Below are 19157 nucleotides of genomic sequence, written 5' to 3'. Positions count from 1 at the left end.
AAGTATATCAGCTTTGACTGAGATTTCAAGAGAAGTCAAGCACCGTTGAAATACATCTTACCCCACAAAACATCTCCCCTCTCTCTCATTTTGAGCATCGCGCCCTCCTTGGTCTTTGTGTTCCTCCGCTCGGCCGACTGATCGGACTGCATAGCTGTTCTTTGCATGCTCGGCAGGCCGCCGAAAGCCAAATACATGTCCGGCCTGCCTTTTAAAAGTAAAACGTAGATCCAATCACAAGGCGTCAGACACACTTTAAAAAAAAAAAAATCCTGTCATCAAATCAGAGAGAGAGGGCCCAGGTAAAGTGGAAGTGGAAAAAAAGAAGAAGAAGGACCCCAGCATTTCCTTACATGGTCCGCTGGGGCTCTGCACCATCCTTTGAGCAAAGAGACTGGGACCAATGCCCCAAGTTCTCCCTTTGTCAGCCAATCGCGTCCCGAGAGAGGGCTCTGGACACTTGGCCATGCCACCCTGTGGACTGCCGATGGCGCATCAGCCAATTAGGTTCCACATTGTCCTCCACCATGAAGCTTTGAGAGTGGCTAGGGGGGAGAAGAGAAAGGGAAACAGAGAGAGAGAAGAAACGGAGGAGGGTGCTTGATCAGGTGCTATTGAATCATAGCTATTGACCGAGTGTCTGCGCGGTGGCAGTCGTTCCAAAGCTGGACTAGTCTCTGCGCTAAAGTTGTGTGTGTTCAGCTCTGAGGCAACTGCTTGTTTACCTGAGTCACTGAGGTATTTTCACAGCAATGATAATTTCTCAATCGGCTCTGAGAAGACTGGATGTTCAAACCTACAGCCCGCTTTGGATCCCACGTGAATCAGACCCATGAGAAAAGAGCAGCCTTACAAGCCGTCTGAATACAAGACAATCTGTTCACTGACTATAAATATGAATCTAATCTAAATTAATCTACCAGCTCTTCACTATGAACTATTAGCTTTGGCCATTTCAATCTCAGACTCTGCAAAGTGAGTCGTTTTATTTCTCTCTGAGGTTAAAAGAGGCTGAAACAAAGCTGTAGTGAAACTCTTGAAACTTTTCCTGGTTTATAGAAGGTGAGTTGTTGCAGAGCGACACCGGCGTGTGAGGCTACGGGGACAAAAAACAGGTTCACATCCAGACAAACCTTCAACAGACATATTCATACACAACATGAGGGATTATGGATACACATTACACACATTTCAACGACTCAGCATTAGACACATGAGAAACTGAAGAGTTAATTTAAAGAAAATACATAAAATTGTCTAAAATCTCCTGTAAATTAAATGATCTAATTCTATTTTCAAACATTTTCACAAATAGATTCCACTCGTTTAGTTTCTTTTGAAAGGAAACTACACAAAAATGTAAGAAATTATTCAAAATTTTAAAGCATCCTCTGTTTAATATATTCTCAAAGTCTTAAGCAAGGCTTTTTATGGTGCATTTGGTTGATGACTGGCTAATCTACTGGCCAAAGGATGCTGAATATACTTATCCCAGGCACTTAATGGCAAGCTTAGCAAACCTAAAGTGTTGAAATTGTCATTTAGTCATGAACAAAATGATCCTTGCAATGGTTACTGTACTTCACTGTGGTACATGCCCCAAACTAAAAACATTAGGGGGCAAATAACAATCTGTCATCAGCGTTTAACATTATTTTTGGGGAAAAATGTTAGAGAAAACTTCAAAACTTCAAAAACAAAGACTCATCTCATGTATATGAAAACTAAATAATACTTTTTAACTCAACAAACTGTTTTCAAGTATCTTATTTCGGTTTTTAAATGATTGTTGGTCTGTGTAAACTGAAAATAGCATTTAAGGATTTCTTTGCAATGTGTTCAGAAGCGGATCCTTTAAATATGAGCTGCAGAGCTGTGTTTAATATCTGTAAATCAAAACCAGAGATTGGAGGAGGATGCTGCTAAAACACAGACATGGAAACTCCCGACTCGCGACATCAGAACACAACAGGATGCACAAAGAACAAACACAGAGACAGGTACATCAACATACTGGAGGGGGGGGGGGATCCTGTCAGAGACAGAAGAGAGAGAGAAGAGACAGTGAGTGAATCATGAAAGAGGCAGTGCTATGGCAGACAGACATTTGACTTGGAAAATGGCACCATTTGTTTCTGTTTAGCACCAGTTTATCACATATTGGTTCTGAGATTGAGAAGAGAAAAATCGCACGAGCTCAAGTCCAAAAAACAAGAAGTCCCTTAGAGTGGAAAAATAAATAAAACAAGTTCCCAAAAAACGTCACTCAAACCTTTTTTTTTTACGATCTCGTGTCTTTGAATCTCTGTTTCCAGCCCATAGATCAAACTAAAACATGGATCTCCACCTGTTATCTCTATTGGAAAACCCTGTTGTAAAACACTCAAAGGCACTAAAGAAGCCAGACTACATCGCCACCTCTCTGCCTCTCACACCTCTGCAGCCTGGCGTGTTCAGGATCGGCTTATTTACTGCACCTACAGTACATCCACGGGAGTCAAGAGTAACGATAAGCTCGCTTGTAGCACGTCTTCGCTACTATGAAGTCTTTGGGGGGGTGCAAGACATTCTATAAGCGCTTGTTCCTCACGTGTGTGGATTTTTTCTCGTGAAGCCACAGACGGGACATGAGCGGATGTTCATATATCGGCTCGGTGTGTTCGTCGATTGCTTGGTGTGACTGATTCAACCAGTGTGTGATCGGGTATCATTATCTTGTCCGGCAAGACTGATCCGAACTGCAGCTCCGCGTGAGCGTCGAGAGTAAAAGTGTCGGTTGAAGAGCCCTTGGTGTTGTGTGTCGATGTGTTATGCACTGTACAGTAGGATTGTGGTTACTACTCGTCCCCTGCACACTGTTCTTCTCTCTCTCGCCCAGGTGTGGTAAGAATATCAATGGCGATTTTTTATTTGAGTTTCAAAGCATTGTCTCGCTAAACAGGAGAATGCGCGGACAGCGTTTTCCTTTTCCTTTCAGTGTCCTCTCTCTCTGATTTGGCTCAGTGTTGTGTTTGACCTACTCCCCTTTCCTCTGCTATGCCTGTAGTTGCCGTGGTTCCAGATGCCTGTGACGTTGCCATGGGGGAGGATGTTTGGTTGCCACGGAGCTCTCCATTCTGACTAGGTTGCTGATGAGGAGCGGGTAGAGAGGGAGGGTCTACGGTTTGAGGGAGGACTCCATTGTGGGGCGAGCTGTCAGAGGAAATGCCTGAGGAAGAGACTCCGAGGCCTTGATGGTTGGTTACCGCTCCTCCTCTTTGTCCTCCTCCTCCTCCCTCTCCACCTTCAGTTTTCACACCGGGGTCTGCAGAACCCAGGGAGGAAAGCTGGTCTTCCTAACAAGATAGAGAGAGAGGGGAGAGGAAAGAGGAGGAGGAGCGGGGAGAGATGGTCGTAGAAAAGAGGCCATTCAATGAGCCATGTGGAGGGATGTGAGGAGTTTCAAAGAAGACGTCCAATCAAGGCAGATAACGTGACATGTAGAGGGAAAGTAATCACATGTTGTGGAGGTGTGAGAGCGTGTGGGAGGAAGGAAGAAGAGCGAGATAAAGATGAGGAGGAGAGGGACAAGGAGGAGAAATACCAAATAAGGAGGTGGTGGAATTGAAGTGGAGAGAATCAACATCAAAAAACAGGAAGAACCAGTTGGGATGAGAACATGTAGAAAGTGATGGCGGAGGCAACGCAAGGAGGAATTAGAAAGTAAAGGACGTGGGTGAGAAGGGACACAGGAAGAAGGAGAGACAGAGAGAGGAGACAGTCCATGAGTTACGGAGTTGATGCATGAAGTACACAGATAAAAATGGCAGCACAGGAGAGAGGACACAGGGAAAGAAGGGATGAAGGAGGAATTAAAACTCTGGTGGTCAAAGGTCTTGATCCTCTCGGGCTGAGGGGGGGAGTAAGGGGTGTTTGTCGGGTGACATGTCAGGAAAATATCTTTGGCATTAAAATACAAAATCACGTCCAATAATAACTACGTTTAAAAATGTGCGTGCTCGCCTAAATATCTTGAATTAAAGGCGAGGAAAGAACTCTACATTTATGGCACCTTAACAACACACACTGCAGCAATTGGCTTGTGACTAAAAAACATGCACAAAATAATAAAAACAAAAATAAGGTCAAGCCACATAGAGCTTAGCGCCAGATTTTAAAAAGCCAGATAAGGGTGCATCTTATAGCCTGGGCATGAAATCCAAAACTCTGTCACATTCACCAAACAAGCTTTTGATTGGTGATCTAGTCAAAGTTTGGTTTTTGCCATATTTTCTTACCCACATTGGTACGTTGGCACCAAAAAATTGCAACACTAGTTTCATTATTGTTATGCTGCGTGTCAAAGAGTGTTTGCAAGGCTTCACTCCCAGTCGTGTTCACTGACGTCTGTGCAGGAGCAGTGGGAAGAGAAAACAATGGGGTTATTGTGCCAGGAGACAACTCTATGAGTACTCTATTCATAACGCTGCTTAATGTCGAGCTGCTGCAAGATTATTAAAATACAGACGCATTTTTGAAAGCTGGATTCACAGTTTTAACCATCAGACCTGGGTAGAAACCTCTTAAAGTAATTGCTCTTGATTTATCACGCCTGGCACATTTGCCTGCGTGGTGTCGAGACATAATTACAGAGACTCCGCAAAAAAACGAGCACAGAGCCACGAGAAAAGACATCGGCGGCACGTGCATGTGATCTAGTCGTTCTGTGTCAAACAGGAAGATATGTGCGCCATTAAATAGCACTTTAATGCTTCCATACACTGTGTGAAGTATGGGATTCTGGAGCATGGATGGAATGAAGTGCTGTAGGGAGGTGGGAGGGAGGGAAGACAGGAAGGAGGAGAGATAGTTTGCTCTGCATCCAGTAGAGAAAATGAATCAAAAAAAGCAAAGTGTCACTGGATAAGCTGTATCGGATGAGTGTGTCCGTTGTGAGTGGAAGGTGTTTCCACTTCACGCAACGAAAAAAAGTGAAAATAAGGAAGAAAGGACGTTACCCCAGGAATGACGTGAATTATCCTTTTCTCTTCTCAATCAGAACCAAAATGAATGGCAACACGCTCAGCGGCTAACTGGTGCTAGGAGCAGCTACCGGCTGTGGCGCGGACAGTTACAGGATGCCAGTAATAACGTGACTCCTCCGACACTTGTTTGTTTTCATTGCTCTCAAACACGACCAACAGTGTCCTTTAATATCCATGTGTAGACCAGTACACATGTCTATTAAACCCAGGAATCAGGCTGCTGAACAAACACACGGCAACAAATGTTTACTGACATCCTTGTTTAACTTACCACACTTGCTTCACTCTCTGCCGGCCGTGCTGTTTGATTAACTCGGTGCATTCAATTACAGCTCGGTATGAGAGTGGTTTTTATGCTAATGGTAAATTGTGGTGCTGGGGACAGGAACACAAAACACTTTGGCGGAGAACTGAAATGTTTGGTATGTAGTCGATGATGCGGACTGATGGCTGTGCACACAGGTTCTTACCCATCTCCTCCAATCTCCAATAAATCCTGGTGTATGTGTTGGTTTAATCAATATTTATATTAGAAAAATAACCCTTATTAAGACAACTAACTTGATAAGCTCAGACTTCTAAGGCAAAAGGAATAAAGAAATGATAAAAACATGTAGTATGCATGTTATACATCATCAGACGCCACCACCATTCAACCAAATAATGTGCCCAGGTGCCAAACACGTACACAAACAGATAAATATCACAGGGAGACACAGACCCACAGAAAACACACACACATACACACACATAAAAACATAAAAACATGTGCACTTTATCCAGTGTTCTTCAGGGAAGGACTGGGTCAGATACGGAGATTTCCCATTATTCCCATTGTTTATCTGGAGGGGTGCTGCGGGAGCGATGGAAGACTGAATGGAGATGTGAGCTCATGTGTAGAAGAAAGTGATAAAGAATATTTTGTGTGTTTTGAAGAGAAATCTACAATAAAAGAGAATTCACACGATATAAATAATCAAAAGACCCAAAGTCTTATTTCTCGCTCACAAATTGAGACTGGAACCGTAAAAACATGTTTGTGTGTATTCTCTTTTATTGGGATTTTCTAGCTTAGTTGCTTGGCAGAAAACTGCAATTTAATAAAACTACTTATCTATAGATTGAATATTACATCTAAAATTGTGGAGCTTATAGGAATCAATAGTATACTTTGGTTAATTTATATTTATCTGCATATCAGTGATCTACAAAATGCGAAATGTTACAAGGTCGTCTCTATTTATGACTTTAAAATGATTTTAAAATAATTATGGTGGCAAATATTTCAGTTTTTCTGGCTATGACTGTGATGTGTGAGGAGCTGCAACAGTAAAAAAAAAAAAGCTACTGTTGTACCTATTTCTGCCAAGGCGTGTAATACGTGCATTTGTCAAAATAAAGTGAATAAGCAATGTGATTCATCTCAAATTATTCCAATGAACCCTTTTGTTTGAGTTCTGTCACAGAATATTTCAGTGGATTAAAGAAGAAACGCTTTTGTAAGAGTGACAATAAAACCACAGCAGGTCACGATCTCTCCCTTCCTGACAGAATAAAGAAGAGAAGGACACACAATGGGAATCACAGCAGCATTAATAAATGACACATCTGTGAGAGGTGTTGAAGCTTTCAACGCTGTTTAGATCTTTTCAATCAGAAAGTGGGGCATCAAAAGAGAAAAACACCCCATCCCTACTAATTAAATATATATTAATGATTTTTTTTTTCTAGTAAATATCTCATTTTCTAAGAGGTTATCATGTAATATTAGTATAAACAGGCAGATGATGGTAGCCAGGCTTCGAAATAAAGGGATTACAGTGGGAGTAGTATACCAGCTTCCAAATTTAAGCTAAAAACATCATCAAATGATGGCGGGAGTTATATAAAGCCATTAGTCGTACAATAAAAAGTTAATAAAGTTATAAGTTGGTGAAACCTCAAGTCCCATTTAAAATATTATCGCTCCAGTTAAAGACAGATCAGTGCGATATGGTTGTTTCACAACACAGAGTCCAGATTAGAATAGACACTTGAAAATGCTCTATTTGGGAAATTGGGAACAAAGCACGTCACCATATTGAATCATCCTAGAATGCCCATACAATTAAACTGATGAGCTGCAGTTTGGCTTCTACACACAATGAACTCAATTCAATTTTATTTTAGGTTGAGAGATTTGAAAATTATAAAGAAATCCAAGTTCAGTGCAGCACTTTGGCGACTGTGAAGAGATAAATCCCCCAGTTTTGCAGTTGCATTGTTTTTATTGTTGAATATAAAGTAAAATTTTCCCTTTTCATCGAGTCATCAATCAAAGAATCACATTTTCTAACCAAGCGATGACTCAACTGATGAGTTTCATGCCCACTCAAAGTTTTACTGTCAGTCACGTAATTGTCTCCGGGAAAGTTAATGGGAGTTTTTTTCCCTCTCCCACTTCTCCCAGTGGATCCTCACTGTTGTCCACTGTGCTAAGAACTTAGCTTTCACAGATTTAGCCATTTCACTGCCTGGTTACAAAATAAGAGCACTAGCTGAGTCGTAGTTTCACAGCTTCCTGTTATTTATGCCTTTGTTTTTCAATCCAAACTTTTATTCGCCTGTAGGAAATGTTGTGTCCCTTTAGTACAGTTGTATCCTTCACTTCCTGCTGCTGTACAATTTACTGATATTGAATTAGATGATTTATGAGCAGCGCAGATCAAACATATTTCAGGTGTTTCACACTTTGCTGCCAAGTTGCTCAGTGCAGCGTCAAATCACCGACATGTTTTGCTGTCACTCTTTCAACGAGCAGGTTTTGTCCAAGCATTCTGTGACGGACCCGTTTTTTGGGTTTCGGAAAGATTAATGGGAAAGTAAAGTGAGCGTATCAGTGTGTTGGCTTTCAGTGAGTTCACAGGGTGCTGCAGATGGACAGGGACGCACAGAGAGAACAGTAGAAGTGGAGAAGAGGCAGCAGGTTTATGGATGGAGAGTGAGAGTTTGCCGGTTGGTTTATTACCTGGTTATTCGGGGTGGGACAGGCGCGAGACGGGGCTGCACTAGGATGGACTGACGCCTCCCCTAAGAGAAATCACCGTATCTCATCAACATAGGAGGAGAGGAAAGGAGAGGAGAGGAGGAGGAAGTGGACAGGGAAAAAGGAAGGAGGGAAGGCTTGTGTGCAGGTGGGCACGATTCAGAAAGGGCGGTGAGGGTGAACGGAAGCAACAGCCACCCAACGACAGTACAAACACAATGCACAACTAAAAGGGACACAGATATACACACAAATGCTCACGCACATACATTTACATACATGTACATAATGGCAACCGCACATCATCGGACAAGCCGACAGCCTGAAAGCATTGAAGCAGCCGGCCATGCTGACCATGCTCATGAAACATGAAAGAAAAACGTGAGTTCAGTCGTGCACTTCCGAAAAAACATCTGCATGTGAAAGCAGAAGAGTAATTAATCCAGAAGACTCTGGAAAGCTGAATCCTGCTCGTTTCCTGCTCCAGAGGTAAAGACATGCTCGGATCAAACATGCATCATCTCCTCTGCAGAGATGAATATAAAAACACTTTCTTTACGTCATCACTCCAAATATAAAACAGGCACAGATTTGTCTATCCAGACACACACTCCACCTCACATACACTCAAAAATAACCAATATTCAAGGAGGTGCAACAATGCATACGGATAAAAGAATGTGATTCAATCTTATAGGTCTTTGAATGAAATATCAATGTGATTAATAAAAGCTCAGGAAGCTTTTTCCTCATTAAACACATTTGATAGTTCACAAAACTCAAATTATCACAGTTCAATGCTTAAAAACTGATAGCAGAAAAAAAGCTTAAATATACTTAAATTAATCACTTTACTTGATAAATATAATCTAATGGATTAACATGTTTCTATAGTTTCAAGCCACATTTTGAGTATTTCAATATTGTTTGAGGTTTTCTTAGTTTTTGAAATTTTCCAGAATTTCTTTTATAAACACTTTTAACACAGGGTTCACCACATTAAAGTAACTTTTAAAGACATTAAAATGCAATTAAATACCCAGTTAATACCAGTCAAAGGATAATAGAAAATCAGTGGACAGAACCACTTTGGACTCCCCTCCTTCAATTAGCTTAATTACTTATTATTTGTTATAGCATCGTTTATACATTTTTAATTAAAAAATATTGAAATATTAACTGTTTATAACAATAATTACAGCCCTAAATCTCAAGTTACATTTGTTCCATTGAGAGAAGAGTTTGTGTGTATTATTTATGACTTCATATTATCAATAAATATACATTTTCATTGTAATGTGGGGTTTTCTCAGAATATCTTTTCCTGTCAGCTCTTCCCTCATTTCATTATCTTTTTCCGCTCCCCGCTGCTTTTGATGCGTAACTAGAAATCTACCAAGAGGTTTCTCTTTGATAATTCATGCAATTAACTGGGAAAACTTCACCAGTATGACCAAACGCATGGAGGACTATTTGAAGTGGGGCGACTGTTTGATATCTTTGACAGAGACATTAGCTTTTTGAAGGCAAGGGGAGAACATTGAAAGTGTCAAATGAACTGAGTGAAGGATTCGTGAGAAAACCCAGCACATGTCGTCATTAAGGGAGAATTCCTGCATTTACTATTCAATATTCAGAATTATTGAAGTTTGAATTATCCTGCGGTTCTAGCCATCTAGACTTCACTCATAGGAATCATAACCTAGTACAATCTGAACACACAGACATTGGATTTTATGTGACTTGTACTATTCAAGTTAATATTCTGATGGAGCAATGAACCAAGGATATCTCCATCAACTAGGACATCATATAGAGTGAAAAAACATAGTCTCAAGTTGTAATTTAGCATCTTACAGTATCTATGGCAACTACACTTCCTGTTTACATCCCCAAAGCATTATGGGAATGTAATTATAGATATATCTGATGGATATATCCAAAATCTGAACATCCCTTTTATAAAGAAAGAACAAAACATTGGGTTTGAACGTATGATTCATCTTCATGGAGTCGAACACTCTCTATAACCTCTATAAGTCTATAACTAACTATCAACACATAAAGGGATTATTTCAGTTTGAATAAGACAGTGTCAGGGTTGTTATAAGATAACTGAGGAAGAGGAGAGACACAGTGTGAGGAAGAGCTGGAGCTCATATGTTCAATAACCTGAGTGAGAATCTGGTTTTAACGTGATGTGTGGAACAGGTTGAGGAAATGTCCCGTCAAGCTCTGCAGAAACAACCAACTACAGAACCACAGGCCTGGAGCACAAGCCCATAGACTCAGACATCTTGATCTGAAGAATGCAAACAATAACAACTACAACAACAACAGCGCTCTCTGAACCCCAAACGTCTCGGTTGGCAAACAGTTGGCGGCTGAACCCAAACAAAGGGGACAAGTCGGAGGGGACAGGGCAAGACAATTGGAGGGACGACGTACACACAGCAGACGTAATCATAACAGCAGCGGGGGTGGGGGGGTGGGGAGGAAAAGGGGGAGGCAGAGGGGAGGAGAGAAGAAAGCACAGGCCACCGTACGGACTCGACGAGAGAAGAAAACAGTCTCACAGACCTGATCAGGGAAAATCCTGGTTTTTGGCTCAATCACGGGTCCGCCCCTTATCTCATCCTCCACAGCCATGAGTCTTGGAAGCAGAGAGAGAGAGAGACAGACAGAAAGAGAGGTAGGGGAAGTAGGGGATGACAGAAAGAGAGGGAGCATTATGAACCCAAGAGGATACTTGACAAGAGGTTGAACAGATGCATCTCCGACATCTGGCCCAACAGCGACCACATGCTGGTTACCTGTACCTCAAATCTGAATCCCAAATCTGATGGGCGGCCCAGTGGGTTCAAGCCAATTCTCACTGGTGGAGCTTTTTCTCTCTCTTCTCGCCCCAATGGGATTCATCAAAGCCTCGCCGCCCCTTTAAAGGTGTTTTCAAAGTGCAATTACGGCCAACTGCGGACAATTATTCTTGGTTATTTGAAGTCACGTGGTTTCGGTACCAGATCCCAATCATCCCCAGGGAATTGCCGGTCTTATGCAACATGGACTGACCGAGGCACGAGTGGAAAAATCCTTTGACCAATCGTTTCAAAGGCGCCGCCCGTAGATGGGAGCGAGCTTCCTGCTGCGCTGGTCACCAGCCGGCAGACGGCGCCGGTTTCCCGGCTCTCATGATTATCCAAGTGGCCGAGGATTTACTCCAGATCGGGTCGATTGAGGATATTTTTCTCACACGGGTTTATCTTGCAGTTTTACAGCCAGCTGGTTATAAACTGTGAGTATTGTTATGGTGGTGATAAATGCCAAATAGAAGTTAGTATGAATAAAAAAAGACCTAAAAATAAAAACTCCACGTGATAGATTCATCGCGTCGCTTTCATGACTTTCCATCTGGTTTACGAGGTTTTCCGTTGACATTTTACCGGCAGCAGAATAAACATCGTTGCATTTTTATTTTTGCGACATGAAATAAGCCTTTATAATAAAGCACAAACTTTACAACTGTTTCAGATGGTTGACAGAAGAATCTAATTGGCACCACTCCAGTCACATATTCATTTTTCGGCACATTTTGACAATAAAGAACGCAAATCCACAGGTGAAGTTTCAAACATAAGTTGTTTGGATGTTTTATTCCATAAATAATGTACATGGTCGAGGGTTATTTTACAAAAGAAGAGAATAGGAACAAAAAAAAAGTCATAAGCATAGACAGAAATATTAGCAGTGTCCCATAAAAACAATGGAATGTAACATGGGGTTTACAGCATTGAGATTTTTGACACGACTTCAAAAAGGCAGACAATGATTCATGTGGGTGATATGTCACAAAAAAAAAAGAGAAAAAGCCGTGGTTATATCCAGTTGCACTTCAAGTAGTGTGCTGTTGAGGTCAAGTCGCACAACACAACGTGTGCGTCCGTCAACGTGAGGTCACAATGTCTGAATATCCTGCTACAGAGAAAGAAGGCAAGAGACAAAGGAGGTGGAGTCGATGTGAACACAAAGAAAACAGACAGACCTGGATCAAGCAGCAGCTGCAAATAACTTCTCTGCTTCGTTCTCGTGACTTTGATTGAGAACTTATCCGATTACCCCCCCCCCCCCCTCAACCCCCCCAACCCATCTGGTTAACACAAGCTATAGAATTATTTGCAACTCTTTGACACAGGTCTGCGAGAAATGGATATATAAACCCTTTGGCCGTTGCTACGAGCCATGTCAATCACACACACACACACGCACACACACACACGCGCACACACACACACACACACACACACACACACACACACATCAAGCCAAAACTCATCACCACTATGGATTCATTTTTGCAAGATTTAAACACAGGTGTTGCCAAAGTACAATCTGTACAACCCATCAATATGTTCTTGCTACATGAAGAGAGGCAGATAAACTGACACCAGGATAGGATCGAAATCTCTGGAGAGGGGAAAAAGGAAAAGAATAGTAATAATAGTTGTAATAATAATAATAAAGTAGTTGCCCTTTTTAATAATAATATTTAAAATCATACTGTAACTGCATAAGTCAAAAGACAGAACTGTCTAACTTCCTCGAACACCGACTCCGATCACCATGTCACTGGACACCACCGATGACGCACTGCGGGGGGGTCAAAGTCATACCAAGCATGTACAGCAAAAATCATACAAGATTATACGATATATACTCTTTTTTTTTCTTCTTCTCTCGCTTTTAATTGATAAATAATATCCATTGCAGTCGTTCATTTAAAAGAAAAATGCAGATTCAAATCACAAACACCAAAAACCAGAAGAGAACTCAAACACTCAGAGAGTCACGTCACCGTCAGCGTCTCTGCGGCGTTTTTTTGTACGTTACACTTTTATTATCTCGGTTTTAGATTCTGTGGATGGCACCTGGTCAGGAGGGTTTTGGCAGGAAGTTACTGTTTCTTTATATGTACACAAACTGCATACAATATACCTCAATCGGAATATGTCGACATACCGTATCTATTATTGCACTAAAAAGTCAAGCTATTGCAACGTTAAAATAGTTATAATTTCACTCTCAATAGATTTCATTTATATATATATATATATATATATATATCTTTTTTTTATTTCATATATTATTATTGTTATGGCTCTTGCATCACAGACTTAAATATGCTATGGATTATAGGTAAAAATAGATTATTACTATGACACTTACAATCAAGACCATTTACTGTGAACTCATCTCTCCAATGTCAATATGTTGCTCAGTTCACAGCAAAAAACTCTCAGGGAAGATAAATAGTTTCATATTTAGAAATTAATAAATGAGTTAAAATATTCTGAGGATAAATAAATAAATAGAATGAAATAAATAAAAGCCTGTAGCCGACTAATAGGATCATAGCCCTAAAGGAAAGTGCTACAGGTAAAGTGTTTTCAGTGGATCCAACCTAGCATGACCTTAAAATTATAATTTATATTCGGCTTTGGTTTAAATTAGATTGTTAGAACATGAAGTGTATCTGGTCTAATGACAGATATTGGATTTGCTCTGGGCTTTAGAATTCATGCACAGAACATTAAGGCTTCTCTGAAAGGAAATCTCTGAAGCACGATGCTGACTGTTGGAGTTCTGCAGGTACAGAGATTTATTTCAAGCCTGCACAGGAGCCGAGAATTCAACTCCTTCTCTTGCAGAACCTGAGCTTGCACTTGCACCCAAATCTTGGATCCGAAAGTGAAAATGTTAAAATAAATATATCAATTCAAGATGGGAAAGAAACACAAGGCTATGGTTTGGAGATTTTGGAGTCCAATCAATCCTAAGTGACGGCCTGAGACCACATTTCTTGGCATCCACGCTCATCGCTGTTGTGTGCATCAAAGTTCAGACGATGCACAAGTGCACAAAAGCATCCGCTGACAGGGTCTGGCTCAGTGAATTGTCAGTCAAATCGACTCGGAAGCATCAACATCTGCTACTAAATTCATGCTTGTGTGGTCAAACCATAAAAGTCACAAGTGTAAGCATCGGAAATGCCAGTGTTCCACACGAGAGGCTCCAAGCGTGAAGCAGATCGGCTGGATTCACTTCAAGCTCGTACTCCAGAGGAGCAAGAATCAATGGTTAAGTGCTCTGATAAAGTTTCTCTACAGGAGGAGGAATAGTTCCTCTTCGCCTTCATGCTTGAATCTTCATCGTTCACAGGCTGATTGAAGTTTTGTCTGAGACTTTCTTCATATAGCGTCGTATGTAAAAAAAAGGAGCGAGGCATCGGTCCCCATGTTCACATCATGGTTCACCACGATTTAAAATGGAAGAGCTATCATTAAAACCATGGTCTTCTGTTGTCCTGCGCCTGAAGGTCCCACACAAGCACCTTGTGTCCCCTTAAAAAGTGCAGACATGTTTCTGAAACAGATTTCCAAATCCTCTTGTGCTTTTTGCGCTGCAATCTCTCGTGGGAGAGTCAAAAGAAAATTAAACTAAGTGGATTCATCTCGAACGGCCCCGAGATCCAGTCAGAAGCAAGAGCTGTGTTTCATAAAAGCGGCTGATGATAAGAGACATAGAAAGGTGTGTGATGATGGTTTTCATGTACAAGGTTAGGCTGTTAAAAGATGTTTTCCCCCCCAAAAAGAAGACGAGCAGGACTGTCTCTGTCTTCATTCCACGTCTTCTTTCCTGGATTGGATTACAAGTGGCAATATTCTCTGTCACAGACATCCAGCCTTCAGTTGCAGACCACACACTATTATGAGACAATCTCTTTTTCAGCTGAACTCTTTGCACGACAGAAATAAATAAAAACTACACTTTCAGGGCAGCATCTCTAACGTGTCGTCAAACTTTAAAAGAAAAATCCTCACAACACAGCAAACATTTGGGTTTTTTCTCAGCCCTGAATACAGCTGAGAAACAATCAATACTCCGCCCCCTTTCCCCATCAACTACTTAATGTTGAGGTCGCTCGATAAAATCTCAAGACTGCACTCAAGAACTGCTCCATTACAATTTCACACGGGCGCACGATAAATTAGGAGTCGGCCGGAATTCACCCCAATATGATGCTCTTGAATAACAAGTAAATCATGTTGTGAGGTTTCAGGACACTCAGAGATGCCTTTGTCCAGCTTAACTCCGCTGAAAGGAAACCAACAGCTGAAGGAGCATGCCCTGCATATTTATCAAATAAGATATAGATCTCTCCGCCGTATTATAGTCTCTCATTTAATTTGTCACTCATTATATGCCTGCAGCTTTGGCTTTCAATATACAGCTCCCTGCCTGGCTCCCAGGGCTGTGGGACTTAATGAAACTGAAACCAACCTCCTACCCTGCAATATTCTCTGCAAGATAACAACCTCTGGTAAATCGAGTCCTATTCCAATAAGCAATATATGTATTTTTGGAAAGAACTGATTCAACTTCGGTCCTGTTAAATAGAATCCAATATGCGCACATTGTGCTGAATGAATGCTAGCAATCTTTATCTTAGTCACTCTTTCCATATATTTTGAAAGAAAAATTCATAAAGTCTATTCAACCGAAGTCATAATAAACGAAAAATAAAGCCTCTGCGGCCCGTGGCCTCCCTATGAAAGACCACTTAGCTGCCTTTTGCCCTCCATCCCAACAACAGACTCCATTTACCTGCTAATTATTCCTTTAATTTGGCAGTCTTTCTCCTGTTGCTGGTTCCGTAGCCGCCGCTCGCTGTCGTCGAGTCGGTTCTGGTACTGCAGGAGGATCTTATTGGTCGCCTGCTCCTGCGTGAGGAGCCTCCGCTCGTACTCCTCCAGCTTTTTGTGGGACATCGACAGCCGCTCCTTCAGGCAGTGGATCTCGTCCTCGTACTCACGTACCTGAGAGAAGACAGAGGATAGAATGAGAGATCTGGATAAAGCGCTGTGTACAACCCTGGTTTCTCAGCAGGGTTATAGTTGTTTCGTACATTAACACAAGTTGCGGTGATCAGATCCACGTCCACCTACTCAAACTTCGGGTGAATGTCCCAAACTCTGCAAAAGATTTATGATTATTCCGCTAATGGTTATTTCTCCTCAATATTCGCGACCTCAGAACATCTTGGTGCCATTTGAAAGACATGACTCAACTGAAGTTTGTCCCTTTTAAAAGGGCAGATCTGAAAGTTATAACTGGTACCTACCCTGTCCATGCGTGACTCATCCATGCTCTTTGAGTACTCCTTCAGCTTGAAATCCTCACGGTCGATCCGCGAACTTTCGATGTCAGCTGACAGATGAGGCATGTTGGACACCCAGGCCACGGTCCGCTCGTTGGCCGGGGTTGGAGGATTGAGGGTGGATGGAGTCTGGGAGCCCTGAGGAAGAAAGGCCGGCAGAATGAATATGAGAACATGAGTTCCTGAGAGGATAAAACTCTGTTTCGCAACAAGTGATTTGGGGTTTTTATCCAAAGTGAGTTTCATGGGTTTATATATTTTGAGCAAGGCTGACCCCTGGTGGGACTCGAGCTCTTAATCCTACAGGTTGTGACTCTACTCAGGGCCACATACTTCAGAGGCTGTGTTAGAAGACTGAGTACGTCATAGTAGCTCAACTAGGATTCCCAATTTCGATGGTTGCGTCTTTGAAACGAGAGCTCCAACGGTTGAATCCCGTCGCGGCCAAACCTATCCCAGGATTCATTGCTTTTTGGCTTTTAAAGGAGTAACGGTGCCGGCAGCTGACGAGATATCCAATGCCGGAGTATCACGCTTCAACTAAACCGAACATCTAACCGGAGACATGTTCAGACTCGATCTACACCGGTCCACAAAGGAGTAGATCTTCGTGGGCCAGTGTAAACTGCGTCCTCTAGAGGATGCAGCCCCTGAATATTGAGACCCACAATACTACAGACACACTCACACAGTTCAAAGCCACTGACAATAACAGACATGCTTGTGCACAGACACCTGAGGTCCCACACAGAAGAGTAAAGAGATGCAGATGTTACCTGTTTGCTCATGGTGGGTTTGAGAAGATGCTGCTGCTGCTGCTGAGACTGCTGCTGCTGCTGTGGTGACTGTTGGGTGCCCTGGCCGGTGGTTCCCTGTGGACTCTGGTTTTCCCTGACGGAGCTCTGCTGGTGCGGCAGGCCCGGGGCCGTGTTGTCTTTGACGGACAGCTGCCGGGGCCCTTGCTGCCTGCCGCCGTAGCCAGACTCCGGCGACTGGAGGAGGTTCGCGCTCGGCGGCCGCGTTTTGGCCGGAGCGGCGGGAGCGGCAGCTGCACTGACGGACAGCTGATGGGAAGTCTGGGATTTGACACGCTGTGCGGGAGGCGGGGCGATGGAACTCTGGCGGACAGGTAGGACCGTGGTGGGGGGCGTGGCGGCCAGGGAGGAGTGGGAGGTTCCGGTCTGGGAGGCCATGCCCATCATGTGTTGCTGCTGTTGGAGGTTTTCCTTAAAACAGAAAACAAGTAAATAATACGTCAGCATTTTCCTTGATTAAACTCTGCATTAAAACAAAGGGCTGCTATGATTGGACGAGTTGCTTCAGGTTGCGGTGACTCAATGATAAATGATCCAGGAAGTCTATTACTCATCCAGGTGTGAGTAATAGATCTATGAGCATGACGGCTTAGCAAAAAAATAAAAATTTAAAATCAAGAGCTGAAATAATTGATTGATTAGTAGATATGCGACAATTGTCATAATTGATGTTAAACAAATTCATAATGAAAAGATACCAACAGGCTCTCGTTAATCTTTTGTCTGATTTCACAACAACAGACAAAACAAACAATAAAATAAAAAGATGTTTTCACTATTTCATGCATTTGTAAAGTTCTTAATAAAAACAACCCAAATGTTTGTTGAAGCCCTAAAGATATAATTTATACACCAGACAACAGTGGATCTACATTTACCTGTGCATGCACGGACATCTGCCTGCGTCCATATTCCGCCCTGCTGTAGTCGTCACTGTAGCTGTGTGAGTGGATGATGCTGGGTTGGCCCAGGTGACCGTCCCTGGTCCTGAGGGTGGACAGGTCCTCACTGCGAGAGAACCCCCCGTGGGCGAACTGTGGGATGTAGGCCTGGTGGGAGGGGTCCGGCTCTGGGGTCAGGAGCAGGGGCGCCGGCGGTTGAGCCCGGCTGTGCTGGTGGTGGAGCTGTTGCTGTTGAGGCCCGTCAGCGGTCGCCAGGTGAAAGAGGGGATTCTGGAAGGAAAGCGGGTAGCGCATGGCGGCGGCCTGCTGTTGCTGCTGCTGGGATAGCGAGTCGGTGGTGGTGCCCATCTGGCTCAGCTGGCTCAGCCGGAGGCCGCCGGACATGCTGGAGCCGCCAGAGCCAGCTGACAACCTCCCACCGGCCCGCAGCTGGCTGCTCAGGCCCGACCCCAGGCCGCCACCGCCTCCGCTGCTCAGCCCTCCGAAGCTGCCCATGCCGGCGATGGAGGCCTGGGAGGAGTTGAGCATGTCCACCGACTGCAGGTTAGACACGCTGTTCATTCGGGAAGCCTGGAGGTCCATCATAGATACGCTTTTACTGAAACTAAGCATCTAAATAGTATGGGATATGAGAGGCTAGGGTGCCCCGTATAATTTGGGTATGTTATGTGGCCACGGATGATATGGGTGAGGGTGGTGCGGGTGTTTTTACCGCGAGGCCTGGATATCGGAATGCCTCGTAGTATTTCCCAGGAAATACCGCTAGGATGAGTTGCGTGGTGAATCAGTGGAAAAAAGGCAGATGTCATGATAAACTACAGCCTCGGTCACACGATGGCAGATTCTGTTAAGTATGACCAACATGCACGTCATACCGACCTCACTTTGGTAACCTAGTGGATGGGATGATGGTTCCCCGAGTCAGTGTGGTCAAACTCACCTTAGGGTCGGGTTCGGTGATGTCCGAGCTGCTCGTGCAGTAGGCCGGGCTGGACCGGGCCAGGGGGGGGCGTGATACGTAAAACATGTCTTTGGAGGGCGCTCGATGAAGGTGGTCACGGTCCTGAAAACTCATCTGTGCGCGGGATGGCATCACCCCTCCGGCGGAGGTAGGGGAAGGCAAGCGAGTGATATCTATAGAGCTGGAGAACAGGAGTGAGTAAGGCCACTAAGAGCTGC

At 43.2% G+C, this 19157-nt stretch overlaps 1 protein-coding gene across 1 annotated transcript in view; it reads right to left on the bottom strand.

Annotated features, from left to right (window-relative positions):
• Positions 1-2999: 2999 nt before the first annotated feature.
• Positions 3000-19157, bottom strand: part of syngap1b (synaptic Ras GTPase activating protein 1b) — an 88387-nt gene continuing 72229 nt past the window's right edge. The window contains exons 14-20 of the mRNA XM_061081420.1: positions 18919-19120; positions 17955-18548; positions 17038-17487; positions 16226-16399; positions 15709-15920; positions 10630-10702; positions 3000-3335 (exon numbers count right to left, since the gene is read on the bottom strand). Of these exons, the coding sequence (XP_060937403.1) occupies positions 3000-3335; positions 10630-10702; positions 15709-15920; positions 16226-16399; positions 17038-17487; positions 17955-18548; positions 18919-19120 (2041 nt within the window). The remainder of the gene's footprint in view (positions 3336-10629; positions 10703-15708; positions 15921-16225; positions 16400-17037; positions 17488-17954; positions 18549-18918; positions 19121-19157) is intronic.

The sequence above is a fragment of the Limanda limanda genome, chromosome 11 (genome assembly GCF_963576545.1).
Source record: "Limanda limanda chromosome 11, fLimLim1.1, whole genome shotgun sequence".
NCBI lineage: Eukaryota > Metazoa > Chordata > Actinopteri > Pleuronectiformes > Pleuronectidae > Limanda > Limanda limanda.
Note: the sequence above shows the minus strand (reverse complement) of the source record. Positions and strands in the feature narration are given on the sequence as shown.